Source organism: Nicotiana sylvestris, chromosome 12, assembly GCF_000393655.2.
Source record: "Nicotiana sylvestris chromosome 12, ASM39365v2, whole genome shotgun sequence".
Lineage (NCBI taxonomy): Eukaryota > Viridiplantae > Streptophyta > Magnoliopsida > Solanales > Solanaceae > Nicotiana > Nicotiana sylvestris.
In genome coordinates, this window is record NC_091068.1 from 126,971,921 (window position 1) to 126,985,647 (window position 13,727).

Genomic DNA, 13,727 nt, shown 5'->3' on the forward strand with positions numbered 1-13,727 from the left:
TGCCTGTAAATATTTTCCTTAAAAGTATTCTAGTACTAATATGAGATGTTTAAGATCACAAGTATTAAATATTTTTATTTCTTTGTAAACATTGCAACCAATCAAACAAAATTTATTCAAAAGTCGAGCCAAAATGATCATGAGAGAAAAAGAGAAAATAATAGTCAAATTTGGCTTATTTGAAGAGTCAAATTATTTTTAACACAAATTTTTATATTTGAAAACATTTAACGGTTTAAATTATTATTTATGCTATTCTAATTAAGTTATGCTTTATTTAAAAATTAAAGATGATTAGGTAAATATCTACATTATATCAAATTGGAGAAATTATACTAGTATTCAGAGGCATATTCAGAATTTAAACTTTAAGGGTTCATCTTTTAAGATTTTTAAATTTTTAGCATTGAAACCTTTGTATTTTTAAAATTATGGGTTCATATCGACTATTTTTGTAATTTTAATAAATTTTTATATATTATTTTTTATCCCATATTAAAAGTTATTGGTTCAATTGAACTCGTTATTAGTACATTAAATACGCTCCTGCTAGTAGTAATAGTAGTAGTAGTTTTTTCTTTTGAAGGAAGTTAGAGGAGATATTTTAACTAGAGGCCTCGAGTTCAAAGAAAGTTTAAGAGTAAGAAACGTACTTCCTCCTTCTCATATTATCTGTCATAATTCTCTTGTACACAACCTTTAAGAAAAATTAATTAGGATGTGATTTTGATTACTTTACCCTTATTCATGTCTTAATATTTAATCTTCTTCACTGGTATTTAAACAAGTTATCCTTAATTGAGGTATTTGTAGTCTTCAAGGATAATTATTATTAAGGGTGAAAAAGAAAAAAAGAGAATTAATTTTGTTTTGAATTTTTAAAGTGACAAATAATTTGAGACAACTATTTTTAGTAACCACAACTGATAATAGAAGACGGCGGAGTAAAAGTTTTTTTCCCATTCTTGCTATGTATTTACTGAATTTTTTTTTATTTTATTATTATTATTATTATTATTATAGAGAAAAGGAAAGATTATGGTTTGAATAACTCTAGATCCGCCAAACGCTGGCGTGTCGCCTCGTCATCAGTGCAATGATTAGCCGAGAGTCATGTACTATGGGGGCTGGCCTTTGGGATTATCAAGGTTTTCGCCAAGAAACCTTCATGTTATCAACCAAAAGCCACTCAATTTAGCGTAATCTTTTACCCAGAATATCTCGTTTAATCTGTCTGATTTTGATCCATTCTCAAACTTTTCTTTATGCCTATATTTGTATTTCTAACAAAGAGCTATATATATCTTTTCTTTTTAATTATTTCGAGTTTAGTATCAGTTGGTGAAGAAAATGGAAACTAGTTCTCATGAACAAGGAATTTCACATTCATTGGTTGTTGATGAATCTATGACAGAAATGGGTTCTGGGAATTTCGGGTATTTTAATTCTCATGCTTGATTATTTATTTCAATATCCAAGTAATTCGAGTTTTTATGTTTTATTATTTTGTTAACTTCTCTTTTCTGTTAATTTGATGCTCACATTACAGAAGGAGATGCAAAATTAGAGCACCCTGTTGTGATGAGATATTCGATTGCAGGCATTGTCACAATGATTCAAAGGTCTAAACGTTTTTCCTTTTCACCAAATAAAAGAGAATTGGTTTTTATATCTTTTGTTGTAAATTGTAATCAGCTATAAGTTTTTTTCTTTCCTTTCAAATTTGAGCAGAATTCCTTAGAAGTTGATCCACTCAAACGGCACAATGTTCCTCGCCATGATATAAAAAGGGTTAGTTTTTATGCCACCTTTTCCTGCTCTATAAAGATTCAATTTTTATGGATGTGAAGGTTCTGATCTTTGTAGTTTCATACTTATGGAACTACTAATATCTTTAGCTTGCTGAATTTCTCATAGTATTTGTTATCTTTAGTTGCATATAGATAATTACTAGTAGTTCTTAGATTGCTATTATTATCGCTATTTTTTTACTATTTTCCACTTCGATTTTCTAGTACCTTGTCGTTGTTATTGCTTGTTGCTATTGCTGTCGCTATTGCTATTGCTATTGCTTTCTTCCATCCATTTTTCTGGTTCATACATTGTTGTATCATTTTTCTGGCTTTTGTTGTTGATATTTGCATGTTTCTATTCTTCTTCTCGAGCTGAGGGTCTTTCGGAAACAACCTCTCTACCTCCCCAGGGTAGAGGTAAGGTCTGCGTACACAATACCTTCCCTAGACCTCACTTGTTGGATTTCACTTGGTCTGTTCTTGTTCTTGTTGTTACACTATTTAATTCGTCACCAGATGATTATCTTATGTAAATAGGGTGTACTAACTATTTTTTTTTTCTATTTGTTTCATCTCTTTATTACATACCTATGTAAGCAATAGTGCCTGAACCTAATAAGATAGAAATTGCAATCGAAGAAGTAATAAGTACTTGGTCATGTACTTGGAAACTCCCTATTGGCAAGTCGAAATTTTGCCAAACTGAAAATGCAGTAGGTGAGATAAGGAGTATGTGATCAATGCCTTGGATTTATTGAGTGATAGTTTTTCGGAACCAAATCTAACTGATATACCACCAGATTGTCTTCTACTTCTAATAGGCAATGAACTAGATCAGAATTGTTGATGTGCAAGCAAAGAGGGTGTTTGGATTGGCTTATAAAATGTAGCTTTTAAGCTAAAAGCCAAAAGCCATAAGTTGATAATACCCAACTTTTGGCTTTTGGCTTATTTTTGTACTTTTTATGCCTAAAAGTAAGTACTTTTAAGTACTTTTTATCATTGTCAAATACCACACAAACTAAAAAAAATGCTTAAAAACGAATAAGCACTCAAAATAAGTCAATCCAAACACCCTCAAAGTCCGTATTGGTAGCTGAAAAGATTGAGAATCTACATATAAGATCTAGGGAATTCTTAATGGTGTGAGACCTTCTGGAAAAAACCGTGCGAGTTTGGCCCAAAGCGGACAATACTACACCATGTTAACAGTATCTTTGGGTTGGTGGAGACCATCAAGAATCTTTCTTAATGATTCCATAATAAGTGATCCTATTACTTTTGACCAAAGTCTTGGGCGACTGATCCTGCAAAACAACTCAAAAGATAAAGAAGTATCATTAATCTCTTCATACTCGTTTCTAATAAATTAGAAAGAGTTGAATTAGGAACCATTATGTTTCATCTGTGTCGTTTAAGTTCCTCTGCCATATCGGTTGAATTTACTTTTGCTGTGAGAATGAATGTTTTTTAGTTAGTTTTTCTTGTTTGTCATTCCTACTTTGTCGACTATTTCAACAATCAAGCTCCATATGTTTTTTTTTCCAGGTCATTTGCTCATTGTGTAACACAGAACAAGATGTGAGTTTTCTGGAAGTTAATAACTCATTCAAGTCATTATATATTTATGTTTGTTGCAGCTTGGTTAAAACTGGCTTTTCACCCTGATTGCCCTTTAGGTTCAACAAACATGCGTTCATTGTGGGGTTTGTATGGGGAAGTACTATTGCTCAAAATGTAACTTCTTTGATGATGATGTAAGTTTCTGAAGATCATTTTACTCAAACGTTCTCGGTCACTGTATGTCGTATTCTTAATCTGGATAATTTCTATTTTCAGGTTTCCAAGGATCAATACCACTGTGATAAATGCGGAATCTGCAGGTTCAAGTCTTACTAATATTGCTCTAAACTTTCAGTTCTTCGATACATTTTCTTAAACATTTCCATTCATTAGAACACAAAGTCAACGATACATGAGACATTGGCTGTTTGCTGGACATTTTGACATAAATCCCAGTTGAGGAACTTCAAGTTAAGATATTGGAGTGCAAAAGATTCCTATCGGTGCTTGTAGCATTATGGCATCTGTTTTACCTTCTAATATCCCCAAGCTCATAGAGTTAACTTTCCTATTTCCGGGGCGGGAATAGGTACTCTACCACCTGACCAACCTCTAATCTCTGATAGTCAAGGTGGCCTGTCTATTCTTTCAGATGCTGAAGTGTGGTCTGTTCTATAGACCAGTGCAATGCTAAGACTTACCTCGGTTATCATCCATATTTTTATCTTTAAATTGTGCCAATATCGTGTCTAATATATTCTTTTTAATTTTCCTGATCAAATTGCAGAACTGGTGGCAACAATAATTTCTTTCATTGTAACAAATGTGGTGAGTAAGATGCTTTTACTTATGGATGAAATCAAAAGCTCCTATTAGCTTTTGTTTAGTTGATTAGTTACAGAAACAGCAAATCGGATAACCTTGCCTCTTTCCTGTTTTCAGAGTGCTGTTATTCAAATCTGATGAAGGAATCACATATTTGCGTAGAAAGAGCAATGCACCATAATTGCCCTGTTTGCTTTGAGGCAAGTGCTAAATTTGAGAAGCCAACAGAATTTAAGAAGGTCCAATTGAAATGGCAATTTATTTATTTATGGTATCACTTTGTGCAGTATGTTTTTGACACCACAAAGAACATTACTGTCTTGCCTTGTGGACACACAATGCATCTGGAATGTGTGAAGCAAATGGAACAGCATTTCCAGTAAGCTTTCATTTAATACTGTTCTATGTTTTAAGTCATTTGAAGGATACTGATTTCTAAACCCTTATCCTTCTCCCGATTTTGTAATATTCTCCTTCGTTTTAACAATGTGGGAATGCAGGTATTCTTGTCCTGTTTGCTCAAGATCATATTGTGATATGTCTCGTGTTTGGGAAAAACTAGACCAGGAGGTACACATACGATAACCTGATTAAAGTTATTTTCAAAATATTTTCTTCACACTGATTAACTTCACAAGATAGGGATAAGGTCTGAGTACACACTATCCTCCCCAGACCCCACGATATTGGATAATACCGAGTATGTTGTTGTTGTACATTGATTAACTTCATCTGTATTCTAATTCTAGGTTGCATCGACACCTATGCCTGAAATGTATCAAAACAAGATGGTAAGAGAAAGTCATGTCTGCCTTTGCGATTTTACACAACTAAGATACTCTTATTTTATGTTTGAATATCCATGATAATTATTCAGGTTTGGATTCTTTGCAATGACTGTGGGGAGACATCAGAGGTTAACTTCCATATCGTTGCACGTAAATGCCCTAACTGTAAGTCCTATAACACAAAACAGACAAGAGGAGGCCCCAGTTCATGCTCCTCTAGCATTGAAGAAATGGTTAGATGAGGTTTAAGGTTCATAAATTGAGACCTAAGAGTTGCATTCTGTTTGACGTTGCTGTTGTCGGATGTCAACTGTCGATCCGTGTATCCATGTTCAAGGCAAGTTCACGGCAACATCATTTGGGGGTTGTTGATATAGCTGTGGACTTTGTGGATCTTGTGGCTTTATCGTGTACAACAATAACTACACGTCAATCCCAAATAAATTGGGAAACCCAAGTGTATTGAAAATTGGGATGGTTTGGTTCATTGGACAAACAACACCCTGGGATTAGGTTCAATTCTAGTCTAGAATTAGGAAGAAGACCAAATAGTCTAGGCTTGTTAGTGAGCTAGAAAACCTTCAGCCATTTCATAAATAGATCTTTTCTTCTTTCCATCCTAAATTACAAATTTTATTATAATGCTCTTGTGTTCTTTATACTTTAGGGACACCATGTTTTTTTTATGATTGTCATTATCAGTAGATAGGGTTCAACAAATAGGTGCTTATATAACTTTATCGAACTTATTCTTTATTAAAATATCCGTCTGTTGTAGCCTAATGGTCGATGAAGTGAAAGTAGAACCACGTAGTCTCAGATTCCAATCTCAATGGAGGCAAAAAAAAAAAACATACCATTTGTACCCGATATCATCCGTAATTTGGATGTCAATTTGATTCAACACTTCAAAAAAGGCAAAAAGAAAAAGGAAAAGAATTTCTATTATGCATTTCTCTTGGCTTTCTTTCCAGCAAGCAGTTTGCCTCAACAAAAGATTCAGAACAAATCATATCTAGCAAGTTTTTTGCTTTAGCCAAAATAAGAACAACAAAAGAATTTAACGTTAACAGCCATCTTAATTTGTTACTTGTAATACGAAATTAAAGAATAATGATCTCAAACAGTAGCTCCTGGTGCCATAAGATAGACCGGTCTCTTGTTTAGCGGTTGCATTGGCCTTGCATTACTTGCAGCATACTGCAATCAAAAGTAGATTATAGTATTAAAATTCCAAAGCGTACAAGCGAAAGACTCTACCTATCCAATATTAACAATGAAAGAAACTCATAGCAAATGATAGGACAATATAGACACTTGTGGCCAGCAAGGGTTGGCTGAGTTGGTTGGGTGATTGGTTTCTCCATGGGAGATCTGGGATCGATTCCCTTCACTAGCAGTCTCCTCAATCAGAGCTCGTCGCACCGGGTTTGGCTAGTGTGGTTTAGACACTTGTGTCCCGCAAGGCCTGGCTGAGTTGGTTGAGTGAGTGGTTTCTCACATGGGAGACCTGGGATCGATTCCCCTCACCAACAGCTTCCTCAATCAGAGCTTATCACACCGGGCTATCCTAGTGCAGTTTACATCTCCTGTATGGTTTGTGAGCTATTGCACAGGAAGCATGCTACTCAGTGCGCACCCGAGGGGTAGCGGTTAAGGGTTTCCTGAGAATTTTCCAAAAAAAATAAAAAAATATAGCCACTTGTGATGTTTGATATGACGGAAGCCATTCTTTAGAAAAATATTTTCTACGAGGAAGTCGTTGGCAGTTGGTAACCAGAGAAAGGGGAATGGACCTCTAATCTCATGTATGGACGGACGTCATTTTCCTTACAATTACTATAACGTTTAATTTCATATCGCTTACTCAAAGTCTCAAACCATCAAACCTTTAATACTCAAATATTTTACTGAAACACTGTCTAATTTGCTAATTTTATTAATAATTTTAATTAATATACAGAAAATTAATATTATCCATAGTAAATGACTTCCGTCATATACCTAACACAACTCTTTGTGGAGATAAGGGAATACTTACATCATGAACGGCTTCTCTAAGCAATTTAACTTGATCTCTCGAAATAGTCCGTACCTAATTTTAATTCAAATTGCAGTATATATATTAAATAATTTATCTTGAACAGAAAAATACGTTAGTAAATGAGGACTTAATTAATGTCAAGTTGCTACCTTCTTTTTGATAGACCAAATGACTCCTTCAGTGCAAGGAGGAACTGTGAGTGAACCCAAATATCTATAATATCTTCTGCTACCAATCTTGATTTCTCTGGGATTAATCATGCCTGCGTTTTTCACTTCGTCTTTTTTGTCAATCATAGATGATATATTTCTTATCAACTGCCAACAAAAATAATGTTACCAATTGCATTAGAAAATAACACATTTTCAGCTTTCAGAAAATGAGAAGTTAAATTGGGGTTAGGTTAAATAATTTGATAACTGCATGCAAGAAAGAATAGGTACGTTACGTTTATGTTAAATAATTTGATTAGTAGTTGCGTGAAAGATTTGGTATGTTTAATCTACTCTTCCACTTGAGTATAAATATCCAATGTTAACATTGACAAGTTTAGATATATTAACCATGCAAGAATCCAAGAACTGCTTTCCTCCCGAATAGTTTGATTAGTGGTTAAAAGAAAGAGTTAGTAAGTTTAATTTATTCTTCCACTTGAAGTAAAGTAGAACATTTATCCAATGTCAACCATCGACAAGTTTAGATATATTAACCGTGCGAAAACTGCTTTCCTCCCGCCGTTTCTGCTTTCATTAAATAAATTGTTAAATATCATTTTCAACTAGTTCTGATCAGTAAAAAAGGGTAGTCATGGTAGAAAATCTTGTGTTTATTTCAAAATCTAACGAATTTCTAGAGATGGTAAGCACAAGAAGCAGATTCAAAAATTTAAAATTGATAATTGTGAATGTCTGTGTATTCACTACATCTATGTCACTTAGAATATGGACTTATACAAATTTATATCTTAATTAAGAAATACTCTATGCTTCAATTTTTAGTATGTTTGAAACTCTTTAATTCTAATATATACTACATAACAAGTTTAAGATCCAAAGATTAGCATTTTAATTCATTATATATATCTTTATTTTAAGATCATCAGATTAAAAATCTTTTTTATTTCTTAAATTTCATTTTAGTCAAACTAAAACACATATGAAACGAAACATATATATGGAGTGTGTGTTTAATTACCCTGGAGAGAAATTTGTCGGGTTTGCCAAACTTGTAGAGAACTCCAATCACAGCAATCTTATTTGTCGCATTTTCGTTTAAGTGAACCATATGCATTTCCATTGCATACCTGTCCCAAAATATATAACATTAATAAAATAGGCCAATTTTTATAAGGATGTATAAAGCTGACAAAGTAGAGGGACAGAAAAATATAGGAATATATTCATTCTCCTACCTTCTGCCATTAACAGTATGCTCTGAAGGAGAGTGCCAGTGGGCTTGCTGTAGAGGATACTCTGTTCCATTTATCAATAGAGATCCTGCATCCCCATGCCATTGTAACTGCAAACATACCATATATCATTGATTAATTCACATCTTTAGTTGAGCCTAATGCCATTTTTCCCTAAATTAAATATCGCTTGTTTATGTTACCGGTTCCAAGCCTGAAAAACGAGGACTATGACAACCGGCATAAAACTTATCAATTAATGATATATAGGATGCCCAAAATTAACTATTTGATTATTAAAAATAAATTAAATTGTATAAGAGTGGAAAGAAGGAAAAATAAGAAAATATTCTTTTCTTTTTGTGAAACAAAGGTACACGTTGTAAAAGCACAAGAATTTTCATAAACTAACTATAGTTTAGAGCCTAGTAACTATTGTTTGCTTAATTACCATTCATAGCTACTGTTCAATTATTACCAGCTTGTATCACCGGTATTCAAACGCGCTATGTCAAATGTATTCGTTCCTGCAATAAAACAACATGTATCAACTGCAACCTTGACTACATACAAGGGTGTATACAACGGATACAACTTGTATCGACTGTATACAGGGGTATATACAAAGGATACACCATGTATCGACTGTATTCAGATAAAATGCTCTTGCTGACAGTCGAACTCAAAACCTCCGCTAACTATGCGAACACTCTAACCAATTAAGCTACGAGAGCTTGTTGATCTTTTATTTCAGTTCAAAATCATTAATCTCTTGTTTGATGGATTCGCTATAAAATTCAAATATTACTACTAATGGTAAATTTGCTGAAAGTATAGCTACGAATGGTAAATATAAATATATAATATATAATATATATGTTTGACGACGTGTAGCATAATTTTCCCGTGTACATACTATTTAGGTTGCTTTATTAGTAGGGGTGTGCATTCGAATCGGTTTATCGGTAAATCGAATTGATTATTTGTTATCGGTTTATCGATTTGGATTTCGATTTCGAAATTTTCCTTATCGATTTCGATTTCGATTTTGTCCTCTTAGGTTATCGGTTTATCGATAAACAGATAAGATATACTAAAAAGATATTTTTTTTTACCCTTATTCTATAATACCCTTTCCTTTACCTAAGTCCCTAACCCTATTATTTCCTCTACCACATTTAATGAATGATCATATTTAAAGCTCAAGGGAATGAAGTTTAAATTAATGGAAAATAGAATTAGCCGTGATGATGTATTTTTTTATACCGTTGGAGTGTTGGTGGTATACATTTGATCCCTTACTTTAATTTTGTTGCATGTGCTTGTTGGCACAATTTTTATGTTATAAACGGTGTTCGTCTTATTTTAGCTTCTTTTTGTCCATATTAGTTAGGCGTGTTTATAGCGATATACTTTCCGTGGAATCCCGCAAATTTTCTAATTGGTGTAATCGATAAGCCACAAAAATCGAAAAATCGAAAAAATTGAAACCTTATTGAAACGATAACGATAAGCATATGTACAAATCGATAATCGATAAGTAATTATCGATAAGGGTCAAAATCGAATCGATAAATCGAATGTGCACCCCTACTTATTAGGTTAATTGTCGATAAATATTTATTGTAAGTATTAAATGCTAATCTACTTAAGTTGAATTAACTAATTTTAGTAAGTTAAGTTGTATCAATCGTGTACAATTTTTTTTTCATTATCAATGTACATGATAACTTAAGTTCTAGTGTATAAAATGGTCGCCAGAAAGTATCCAATTATCAAGTTGTTTGTAGGGTTGGGCTTAGTTAGCAGCCTGTCCTGGATTTCCTTAGAAAGAAAGGGGTTGTTGCCTTGTTGGACAAAGAAACTATAAAGTCACAGATTGATTAATCTAATGAATAATTGTACAAATAACCACATAGATTATGATGGGATTGGATTAACTAGTCCAAGAAGTATCGACAAATATGTGACGAAAAAAAATGTTTGTCGTCAATATTCTTAGAAAATTTTGGTTATTAATAAATTACTTTTGTTGTTTTTTAAGCTACACGTCACACTAGGAGCTCTTACCATTAAAGCAAAACTTTGGGACAAGAATAATCTTCGTGAGAATACTTGTGCCAAGCTTATATATATATAATTTTTTTGAGACGTACAATTCAAATAAGTTTTTTGTTTTCAAATAAGCTTTTCAAAACACAAAATTTTCAACAAATATTTTTCTAAATCCATTCAAATGGACCGATTTAAATTGTTTTCTGATTGGTTTACGATGGTATTCGTTTTCAAAAAACAATAAGAAGTTAGATCATGGATTACCAATAAGTCTAAAAATTAATTTTTCCTGTGTCGATGCCCGAGCGGTTAATGGGGACGGACTGTAAATTCGTTGGCAATATGCCTACGCTGTTTCAAATCCAGCTCGGCCCAATAATTAAAGTTAGATCATCGAGATACTTAGTGCACTTACAAAAAGAAAGTTCACTAACTATTTCCTCCAAATCAATCTGAATAAATATGCATCTTAACTTTGAAATACGTACCGAAATGTCATGTCCTCTGTTCTTGACAGTAGCATTGCAGAGCTTGTAATTCCTTTTCTCTGGCTTTCGTATAATTCTAACTCTTTCATTTGACAAATCTATAGGAGACTGCATCTCCCCATTATTGCAAGCTTCCCATTCTTTCTTCATTTTCCCCCACATTCTTGGACCTTTCTCACTTTTTACAGCATAGTCAAACTCCCTCTCATCCTCTATATCACAACACACCAAAAATCAAATATCAATATATCAAACAATTTAAGAAAATAAGTAGTAATACATAAAAAATGACATGCAGATGTACTAAGCTCCAGCAATATATGCGATCAGAAAATTAGGACCGAACCACATTAAATCTATTGTATTTAGCTCCCGTCTCGTCCATAAATTTTGGCAACTTTTTTTTAATTTTTTTTTTGAAACTATTATTTGTTCATAGAATATAATCAGTTTTTGAAAGAAAATTTGAAATAAAATTTCAAGTGCCCAAAAGCTGGTCTAGGGCAGTTTGGATGAAATTTTTCCATCCACTCACAAATCTTTAACTTTTTTTCAAATAAAATGTATTTCAAACACAATTTCAACTTTTAAAAATTATTTTCAAAAACTCCTTTTTCAAATTTCAACCAAATCAATATCCAAAATTGTTTCGCTTTTTCAATTAGCGATCATAACAGAAACTTAGTACATCAGGCTATCCTTTTTCCTCTATATAGAAAAACACACAACATGTTGTAGACTTACCAACTTCTTGAGCTCTAATGGATGTTGAAAAGAAGAAGAGAACGAAATAAAACATGACCAAGACTGACAAATATCTTTGTTGCCTCATTGCTAGAAGCTAGTGTTTTACTTATTGGAGAAGAAAAATGTAAGAATAAATTGTGATAATAATCAGAGGGTTTCACCTACTGGCTTTATATAGATGAGATCTATGGAAATAGAATCTGTGTGTATTTCCCTATGTGGCTGCCTCATGAGACTTTCCTATGTGTTTCTTCTTTCAAATTTCATTGGACATTATTATAAAATACCATATGGCGACAAATTAAAAAAGAAAAGAAACATGTGGGAAAAAGAAATGCAAATCAGTAGATTTACTGGTCGTCTTGTTTTTTACAACCTAATTAATGAACTCCTTTCTAATTAACAATATTATTCTTTTCTTTCCCTTTGTCTACAGTGTAAGACAAGCTAGTAAGACCATATTCGAACAATCTAGAAAGCCTATCATTCAAGACTAGTCAACGTGCATTCAATGGTCTTAAAAAATGTGTTTTAAAAATCGAAATCTGAAAAAGTTTAAGCACTATTGCATTGATGAAAAAACATTTATAAATTGTGTACTGCAAGTAAATTATTACTCCCTGCGGTCTATTTTAAGTGATTTTTTTTTTGAAAAAATGAAGTTAATTTGTGACGACCCGGCCGGTCGTCTTAAGAATTTACGCCTCGATCCCCTATTAACTGCTTTTTCCGTATTTATTTCTGCTGTTTTGAATTGTCAGGATGTTCAGTTTTGAGTTTCAGAGAGTTTTTGGGCCACTTAGGCCCTAAATGAGAGCTTAAGTGTTGGAAAGTTTACCGTAGTTGGAACAGTGTGAAGACGACTTCGGAATGGAATTCTGATGGTTCCGTTAGCTCTGTGGGGTGATTTCGGGGTTAGGAGCGTGTTCAAATCGTGTTTTGGAGGTCCGTAGCTAATTTAGGCTTGAAATGCCGAAAGATCGAATTTTGAAGTTTCTGATTCGATAGTGAGATTTTGATCCGAGGGTCGGAATGAAATTCCGGAAGTTGGAGTAGCTCCGTAGTGTTGAATGTGACGTGTGTGCAAAATTTCAGGTCATTCAGACGAGGTTTGATAGACTTTTTTATCGAAAGCGTATTTTTAGAGTTTTGGAATTTTTAGGCTTGAATCCGTGGTTGATTCGTCGTTTCAATGTTGTTTTAGGTGTTTTAAGGATCGGTATAAGTTTGGACAGTAGTATTAGACTTATTGGTACCTTTGGTTGAGGTCTCGGGGGCCTCGGGATGATTTCGGATGGTTGACGGAAGAATTTGGAGTTTGGAGTTGCAGCTTCAGCTGCTGGTTTTCTGTCATAACCACAACTGCGAGTGTGGGACCGCAGGTGCGGCGCCGCAGAAGTGGCTATGTGGCTGCAGAAGCGAGATTGGCCCAGAGCTCCAGGATCCGCAGGTGCGGCTGGGTTTTCGCAAATGCGGTGCCGCAGATGCGGCCAAGCGACCGCAGATGCGAACCTAGCCCATTAAGTGACTTTTCGCACCTGCGATGCATTCTTCTGTAGGTGTGCTCCCTTGACCGCAGATGCGGTAATCGCTGGACAGAAATATATAAATACTTGTCTTTGCGAAGTTTAGCCATTTTTCACCTCTTTTCAAACGGGAAGAAGCTTGGGGAGCATTTTTCAAGAGGGATTTTCAGAGGAGTTCATTGGGGTAAGGTCTTTGGTCCCTAAACTCGTTATTGGGATGATTTTTATCAATTTAAGCATGAAAAATTAAGGAAAATTAGTGGTAAATTGAAGGTTAGGGCTTGACTAATTAGAAACTTTTGAGTGATGATTTGAGGGACCCTTTGAGGTCCAATTTTGGTACTTTTGGTATGACTGAACTCGTGAGAGTGTGAGGATTCTGAAAATGTAAATTTTACCCGATTCTGAGATGTGGACCGAGGGGCATTTTGGTCATTTTACCTAATTTCGCGTATTAGCTTAGACTTTGTAGAATCAGTTACTTGAAGTG

The 13,727-nt window shown here is 34.0% G+C and overlaps 2 protein-coding genes across 2 annotated transcripts; one reads left to right on the forward strand and one right to left on the reverse strand.

The window, feature by feature from the left end:
• Positions 1-1,067: 1,067 nt before the first annotated feature.
• Positions 1,068-5,748, forward strand: LOC104224967 (E3 ubiquitin-protein ligase RZFP34-like). The gene is made up of 13 exons (XM_070165104.1): positions 1,068-1,199; positions 1,333-1,436; positions 1,550-1,622; positions 1,732-1,791; positions 3,342-3,374; positions 3,473-3,550; positions 3,633-3,676; positions 4,144-4,184; positions 4,299-4,381; positions 4,469-4,560; positions 4,682-4,751; positions 4,931-4,972; positions 5,059-5,748. Exons 2-13 carry the CDS (start codon positions 1,351-1,353, stop codon positions 5,209-5,211), a joined length of 855 nt encoding a protein of 284 aa, XP_070021205.1. The 5' UTR covers positions 1,068-1,199; positions 1,333-1,350; the 3' UTR covers positions 5,212-5,748.
• A 128-nt stretch (positions 5,749-5,876) lies between these two features.
• LOC104224966 (alpha carbonic anhydrase 7-like) lies at positions 5,877-11,923 on the reverse strand. Its single transcript, XM_009776702.2, has 7 exons — positions 11,709-11,923; positions 10,965-11,176; positions 8,425-8,531; positions 8,208-8,316; positions 7,163-7,330; positions 7,011-7,064; positions 5,877-6,169 (listed from the first exon to the last, which is right to left on the reverse strand). Exons 1-7 carry the CDS (start codon positions 11,794-11,796, stop codon positions 6,089-6,091), a joined length of 819 nt encoding a protein of 272 aa, XP_009775004.1. The 5' UTR covers positions 11,797-11,923; the 3' UTR covers positions 5,877-6,088.
• Between the last annotated feature and the right edge of the window lie 1,804 nt (positions 11,924-13,727).